The sequence below is a fragment of the Microtus ochrogaster genome, assembly GCF_000317375.1.
Source record: "Microtus ochrogaster isolate Prairie Vole_2 chromosome 14 unlocalized genomic scaffold, MicOch1.0 chr14_random_1, whole genome shotgun sequence".
NCBI lineage: Eukaryota > Metazoa > Chordata > Mammalia > Rodentia > Cricetidae > Microtus > Microtus ochrogaster.
This window is the reverse complement of record NW_004949096.1, coordinates 4,185,445-4,193,825: the sequence shown is the minus strand read 5'-3', so window position 1 is coordinate 4,193,825 and position 8,381 is coordinate 4,185,445. Positions and strand designations below refer to the sequence as shown.

Sequence of the window (8,381 nt, the reverse complement as noted above, 5' to 3'; positions counted from 1 at the left end):
TCCTGTGCCCATCTGTTGTAGGGTACTTCCCACTTTCTCTTCTATCAGGTTCAGTGTGTTCGGGCTGATATTAAGGTCTTTAATCCATTTGGACTTGAGTTTTCCCGGTAGGTAGGCACTCACCGCTCTGGGTGGGTAGCCTTAGTGTAGGAGCTTAAAACTGTTCTTGAGCACTGGTCCTAGCATACAGCAGGGCAGGGTTGGGGGTGGGGCTGGGGGCTGGGTCATGCATAAGAAAGACAGCCCTGCAGAAGGAGCTGGGGGAGGGGGGGTTTGTGCTCTCTTCCGGGACAATCCACCCCTGAATAGCACACTCTCACCCGTCCAGATGGAACTCCTCAGCCTAGGTCTAGTTTCTTATTGGCTAACTTTTACATATTATTTTAACCCAGTTCTATTAATCTGTGTATCACCATGTGGCAGTGGCTTACCGGGTAAACTTCTGTTATCTGTATCTGGTGGGGCTATTTGGCTTCTCTCTCACTCCACCTTCCTTCTTCCAGAACTCAGTTTAGTTTTCCCCACCTACCAAAGTTCTACCCTATCAGGCCAATCCAGTTTCTTTATTAACCAATAGTATTCATAGCATGCAGAGGGGAATCCCACATCAATTCCTTCCAGTTTCTCTCTACCTTCTTGCTCACCTGCATCCATTCCCTTTCTTTTACTAGAAAAAAAAAAACAGGCTTCTAAGGGATAATAAAACAAAATATAATAAAATAAGAAGAAAACTAACATATCAGTCTTGGACAAAGCAAACAGACAAAAAGAAAAGAGCCCCAGAGAAGACAAAAGAAACTAAGACCCATGGGATTCCACAATCAAAATTTCCATAAGAACACTAAACATGAAAGCCATCTTGTATATACAGTGTACCTGGTATGTACTTGTGTAGGCCCTGTGCAAGATGCCTCAATTTCTTGGAGTTTATATGTACATATGTTAATCAGGTTCATTTGAAAGGCCTTGTTTTCTTGGTGTTCTGGTTCTTTCTGGTTCTCACACTCTTTTCTGCCTCCTTTTTTGTAGGGTTTCCTAAGCCCTTAGGTGAGAGATTTGATGGAGACATCCCATTTAGGTCTGAGTGTTCCAAGGTCTCTCACTCAGGCCTCACTGTGTTTTTCTGTATTTGTTCCTCTCTTCTGCTGCAGGAAGCATCTCAGATGATGGCTGAGCAAGGTGTTGATTTAAAAGTATAGCAAAATGCTATTAATTGCTACAGTCTTTGAGTAGAACACTAGTATTTGGGTTTGTTTTGTGTTCCTGGGCTATCTAGTCTCTGATGCTGTGTGACCCAAGCAGTGTTGGATATGGGTTGCAGCTCATGGAGTGGGCCTTCAATCAAATCAAATATTTCTTGGTTACTGCCTTGAGGTTTGTATCACCATTGCCCTAGTGTTGTAATAGGAGTGGCGGGGCTGCATCCCCAGCACCCAGCCGCCTGCTAACTTATGCCCTGAAATAATTACACTGACACTGTATTCTTTTAAACACTGCTTGGCCCATTTCTATCTAGCCTCTTCTAGGCTAATTCTCACATATTAATTTAGCCCATTTCTAATCCTCTGTGTGTAGCACCCCAAGGTGCGCTTACCGGGAAGATTCTAGCGTACTTCCATCCTGGGTCAGAGCTTCATCGATAGTGTCTGCCCGGGAGAGGGGAGCATGGTGTCTCTCTGCTCCAGAGAGCAGAGCTGTAGAGTCTGAGCTCACTTCCTCTTCCTCCCAGCATTCTGTTCTGTTTACTCCTCCCACCTATGTTTTAACCTATGAGGCCAAGCAGTTTCTTTATTATTTAACCAATGACCTTCTTCCATCACCCTAGCATATCTTGCAGGCACCATTGTAGACCAAAGGGTTTGTGGCTAGATTGGTGTTTATATCTTTCCTTTGTTAGTTTGCAGAGTACCGTTCCATAACAAAGATGCTAGCATGTATGTGTAAAGGCTCTATGCAAGCACAAACTTGCTTTTCCATGTTCAGTGAGTCATACAGGTTTTATCTTCATCAGTGGGACCTTACCATTACTTTTTGGAGAGCAACCTAGTCTTAACAACAGCCTGGATTGTTTATTCCCATATAAGCCCTCTGGCCAACAAAGCAATTAGGTTTAAACAAATCCTAGTACTAGTAGCTTCATTTGGTGACAAGAGATAGAAAATAGGGACTCTTCCCTTTACTCCCATTATTTGAGAATTTCATTTATGTTGCCTTCCCATATATGTATTTTAGGAAGCTTCTAATGTACTAGGTTTCCATAGTATTCCACAAATGACACTTAATTCTAGGTTTCTCTCCCATACTTCCTCCCTTCCCATTTGATCCTCCAATTCCAGTCCCCCGCATTCATTCATAACTATTTGTTCCATTCTCTTTCCTAATGAGATCTATCTGTACCCCCAGTCCCTTACTCTATACCTCGATCTTCCCATTTCAGAGCCCCCGTCCAGTATGCTTGCCTTGTGATTTGAGTTGAAATAGCTTTTTTATTTTCTGGAAGATTTTATTATAATATCAATGTTGTTTTGTTTATATAATATTAAAGTTACTTAAATAGCTAAATATTTAAATATTTGGAAGAATACATGGTGAAGCCACCTGTGCATGTCTTTTTCTCTGTGGGAGACTTTATAATTACAGATTAAATTTATAAGTGATCTTAGGACTATGTTTTACATTTCTTATGTCAGTTTTAATAAGTTATAGTCTCCTGAGAATATTTTCATTTTATCTAAATCTCTAATTTACTAGCTTTCCATTGTTAAACATTTCCTCTTGTGATATATTTGATGTCTTTTGGTGTCTAATGTGGTATTTTCCTCTTCATCCCTCATATTGATAAACATCCTTATGGGCTGTTAATCAATTTTCTTAGTCTTTTCAAAGAGCTTATTATAACTCATTGTATAAAATACTCCTTTTTTAGTTTTTTCATCTTTTATTTATTTAATTCTTTTTTTAATATTTGTTTTTATTTTTGCTTTCCCTTATCAAGGGATTTGAATGTGCTGTTGTGTTTTGATGGCAGAAGGTACAAAATAATCCCACCCTATTTCAGAATTACTTATAATAAAGGGTTATTTATTTGGGGAAGACTCAGAGACCACTGTCCTAGATTACAGTTCTCTGTGCAAATGGGGAACAGGAACAGAGTCTAGCAGTTGGAAGCAAATGAGAGAGTATGCATACTTTACATCTGCTTTCATAGTATAAGAGACCACACCCAAGTGGTCTGGTATCTTAAAGGCTATTGGCTGAAGGAGCTGAAAGAGCTTCCACAACAGTGTTTATTTATAAAAATAAAGACATTGTTCACCATACCCGTTTTTTAATAACTGTACACGCGTGGAAGTTTCCAGAGCACAGCATTAACAGCATATCCTAAGCCTTAATGCTTTGCCTTTTCACTGTGTTACTTTGTTATTGCTCTGTTTAGCTCATTTCTAGTATCATTTTATAACTCATTTTGTTTATTGATATTTAGAAGTATGTAAGTGTTAAAATATTTTTGGCTTTCCAAGTTATTTCTTTTTGTCTGACTGCCAATTAAATACTGTCCCTTGGTCTGTGTCTGTAATCCTACCATCCAGGAGAAAAGAATACTTGAGGAGTATAATTGCCATAGTGGTTGGGATGTTATTTGTGTTTGTGTGTGTACATCCATACATATGTACCTTTAGTAGACCTGCTGAGTTCCTAGGAAGTATCTCTTGTATCTTACTAGCCAGAATTGTACACATGTTGATCTCTGAACAAATTATGGTAGCCATGAGCATGATGAATGCAAAGCATTTAACAGAAATCTACCCCCAAACATCTGTTTTTACCAGGATTCCCCAGAAAAATGGAACTAGTAGAAGATTGGTATACATAAACATGCATATTATATGTGTATGTGCGTGTACACATGTATATGTATTATGTATGATATATAACTTAAGAAATAAGTACAGTGTGTGGTTTAGGATATAGAAACTTATGCAAAAATATAAATAAGTTGAATGCTTTTTATTTTTGGATGTTCGATTTATTTTTAATTATGTGTGTTTGCATTAGGGTATGTAGATTTGAGTGTGTACATGAGTGTAAGTGCCCATGGAGGCCAGAGGAAGGTATCAGACTACCTCAGGCTGATGTTACAGATGGTTGTGAGCTGCTATATGGGTGCCGGAAACCAAACGAGAAACCTCTGTCATTAAAAGTGCTGTAAACTCCTGAACCATCTCCCCAGTCCTACACAAAATATACCTCACTCACCCTGCCCACAGCTCTCGTGCCCACACGTGCCCGTGTAGGTGTGTGTGGTGTGGTGTGTGTGTGTATGTGTGTGTGTAGGAGGGTGAAGAAGTAAAGAGGATACTGGTCGGGGGAGGGTTTGCTTCAAGAAATTTGCTCACCGACCTGTGAGGTCTGTCATGTGAAATCTGTTTGGGAACAGGCTGGTAAGTCTGGGGTGTAAAGTAATGTTGCAGTCTTGAGGCAGAATTCCTTCTTCCCCTGGGAAACATGATTCTTTCCTTTTAAGACATTGTAGCTGAACTTCCATTCTTAAAGTTAATGTTTTTTACTTAAAACCCACTCACTGAAAAGGACCTTTATAGCAATACCTAAACTACTAAACTACTATATAACCAGCCTGCCACAAATATCAAGTACCTGGTAGTTTGTTTTTGTTTTTTTATTTTTAATCTGTAGCTGAATTTTTGAGGTCCTATTGGAATGGAGAATTTGGCAACTCAGTGAAGGCTAAAAGTGTCCCTAGAGTAGGTAGAGGTTCATGTGTGGGAAGGCTGCCATGCAGCATGGCTTCTGAATTGAGTAACATAAGGTTACTTACGAACCTCACAGTGAGAAGTTGCAGAAGTAACTGCTTAATTGATGTTTTTTCCTTGGTTTTGCTTTTTATTTTATTTGGACTTTCATGTATAAGCTTTGTACATTAGGCTCTTTTATACGTAAGCTAACCCATTCTTTTCCTCTTGAACTACCTCTTCAGTCCCAAGAGTAATAGTGAATTCTAACTAGTAATAATGTCCAAATATGAATTAGATTACTGGTGCTTACTGGAAATTAAGTTCCAATATTATATGTTTCTTAACATATAGTATAAATAACATATCCAAAGCAATATTTTGCTCACATGGAGTTAACGAGGTAATGGGCACAATTTTCTCTACAGTTATTTTAATATTTACTAGTAGTTGAGAAAGGATAGCATCAGGATTCCCCAGAGAAGCAGAGTACTTTGGATTTGAATTGATGATATTGAATTATACTTATTTCTGTGTGTATATATAAATGTATATTGTTTCTTATATTTAAATACTTGGTGATTACTTTAGTATATGAAGAACACTTGTGTGCTTAAGTGTCCTAACCACAAATTTCCCTTCCTACTGTGCTCTTGAAGGTAAGATTCCCTAGCTGAGCATCTTTTCTTGGCAGAGGGATCTCTTGGGCTCTATTTCTGCTTTTGTTTGGTCAGTAGCTTCAGTTCCCAATAATTTTGTGCAGCTACTCAAACAAGCCAATCACACCCTTCTGTGACAACAAGGACGTGCTTTGACAACATGCTGCTCCTTCCTCTATGTGTTCTCGCATGGTTTTGTTTCCTTGTCCACATAATTGTGACTAGTGAAATGTGTTCCAATCCTGAAACTTTATTGGTTTTTTTTTTGCTTTTGCAATACAGTTTTATTAGCATTGATATTTTTCTAAAACAGGTAGCGCATTTATTTATCTCTCTATCATTGGCTCCAGCCAGATTGCTCTGTAAATTGTATCTGCTCCTCTCAGCTGTTAACTCAGAAAACATGACTCACTAGTTTTCCTCTCCCCTTGGTATATTCACCAGATAGCATAGTAACTGCCGCAGCAGACATGCAGTCAATATTTGGCATGGAATCTAAGAGTAATCCAGAAATTACCCTTTCATCCAGAATTTGAGAAAAAATTACCAGTACCAGTGAGCTGTGAATTTTCCCTTAAATGGCATAAGATATAAGTAAATGCTTTGAATGTGAATTGCCTAATGTTGTTAAAATACAAGCCCATTCCATTCACATTCAGAGGGGAGAAAGAAAACTTCAAAATGTTACCCAATTTCTTTACTCATTCTCCTTCCAAAATGGATCGTTGTTGCCTTAAGGCCTCTGCTGAAACCAAAGGGAAGCAGCTTCCTTTGCATAGGAAGGACTGGAATGAACATGGGGATCCAAACTTCTTCCTGTCTGTTGATTCTGAGTGCTTCATGCCCAGTTTGAAATTCTTGTTGGAGGAAGAATCTTCAGTAGTTGTTTAGTCCTGTCCTTATTTTATTCCTGACGTATGGAGCTACATAATACCCCTGTCCTACATACCGAATAAACATGCATAGCAGTCAAATACTGGGAGTGAACATATTAAAAAATTTTCTCATGGTTCTCTTTATTACTTAGAGATTTGTATTTAACAGGTACCTAAAAACTACCTGTAAATGGGGTAGTATGGAATACATGTATACACTCTGTAATGTTTAAATTGGAATACAATAGCACATTGAAAATCCTTCTCTTCTCTAACTATGATTTAGTAACTATACATTGAGCAACCTTTCTTATTTTCTTCTTTCCCCAACTCTTTTCTCATCACTGCAAGATATTCATACTGACCTCAACTTTGAGATCAGTGTATTAATATTTCACTTATGAATGCAATTCATTTCACTTATGAATTCAATTCATGAATGAATGTATTACTGTTCTCCTGCACATTCTTCACTCACCTGGCACAATGATTTCCACTTCCACTTCCATCTGCATTGTTGCACACATAGCTGGATTCATTCCTTTTATGTGATTGCTAGCATTCATGATGTGGATGCATGTTTTATTTATATTATTTTTGTTTTATGCCTACTGTATTTGAATTTGCTTGTAAGTTAAGTAATTCTTTTGTAAGAATTTCATGAGCTGCCTTTCTTACTCATGAATGTAAGAAATTTTTAAAGAATAAAAACCTAGCCTGACAAAGGGCTATTTTTCTGATTTCTAAATATATACCTTCTCAAAAAGTATAATGCTAAGAAAGTTCATGATAACGTTGTGTCTTTATTTGGGGTAAATCATCCAGTGATAGGATACACTCTCTTCCATTGGTCAGAAATGTAACGAAAGAGTAACACAGCAGAATTCTCCTATCTTGGGTTTATTCACAGGAAACAGGTCCAGGCTTTGTTAGGCCAGTTCAGCGAGGCAGAGGCTTTGTTACTAAAAGCTGGAGTGCAGCCAGGGACTATCGATGGAGTTCTTTTGGATCTGGGGTGTTCCTCCATGCAACTTGATGTTCCTGAGCGAGGTTTCTCCCTTCGGAAGGATGGTCCCTTGGACATGAGGATGGATGGAGACAGGTGGGTATTAAAAAAGCATTTCTTCTTACCACACACAAAAAAATCAATTTCTTAAAATCATTCTGAATTTAATTTCCTTGAAGACTGAAAAATTGTCAGCACACTCCCACACCCAGCACTGTCCATACATAGTAAATCAACTGTGTTTGCTGCTCATTATAGACCCAGTATTTCTTTGCCTTTGGAAAATATTTACTGTCTTTACAGAATATAGTGAGGAGGTATTCAGAATGAGGAAATCAACTTTTATGGGATTTTTTTCATCGACAATATGGCTTTTTAATAGTAATTTGGAAAAAAATTAATGCTGAAACAATTGCTTCATTTTTGTGCATGTCCAACTATGTATCTGTAAGAATCAAGAGTAGCTGGATTTAATTGATATTCATTTATAATGCTGCAAAAAAACAAGTCTGATAGGATTCCTGCAATTCTGTTTTTGTTCTATCTATTATGCAGCCACCCTAGTTGTAGCTTCTCTAAAGTATTTGCAGTGTATGGCACTGCATCCTACATCACTACATAAATCAACACAGACTGTTACCTGTAACTCCCCTTCATTCTTTGGCGCTGTAAATATACTAATGCTTATTTACCATAATTCAATTCACATAGATACACAATCCATTTAATGGCATTATGTTGCATTGTAGGAAAGATTAGGAAAAGTTTCTTTTTCTACATTGATTTTAAAACTTAAATTAGTACTAACATCTGAACCTACTAGTGGTACCCTGCCAGAATAACCTATATCTCCAAAGTTTACCCCTGATTTTTGTGTGGACATTGAGTCATGCCATGAATATCCTGTGGTAAATACTCATATATGGCCTTTTACCTTGATATGAGTATTGATATGAGTGCTAAATTTGCATAGTGACATATTTATTAGAATTGTATTGTTTATGAATCTTTTGCCTTCTTCTTTTTTTTTTAATTGAGAAAAAAAAATTTCCGCCTCCTCCCAGCCTCCCACTCCTCCCGCCCTCCCCCC

At 37.9% G+C, this 8,381-nt stretch overlaps 1 protein-coding gene across 4 annotated transcripts in view; it reads left to right on the top strand.

The window, feature by feature from the left end:
- The window catches only part of Mettl15 (methyltransferase like 15), a 188,711-nt gene that overhangs the window by 143,326 nt on the left and 37,004 nt on the right, over positions 1-8,381 (top strand). For all 4 annotated transcript variants that reach the window (XM_005364050.3, XM_013352576.2, XM_026787667.1 and 1 more), the window contains exon 5: positions 7,196-7,387. In XM_005364050.3, the coding sequence (XP_005364107.1) occupies positions 7,196-7,387 (192 nt within the window). The remainder of the gene's footprint in view (positions 1-7,195; positions 7,388-8,381) is intronic.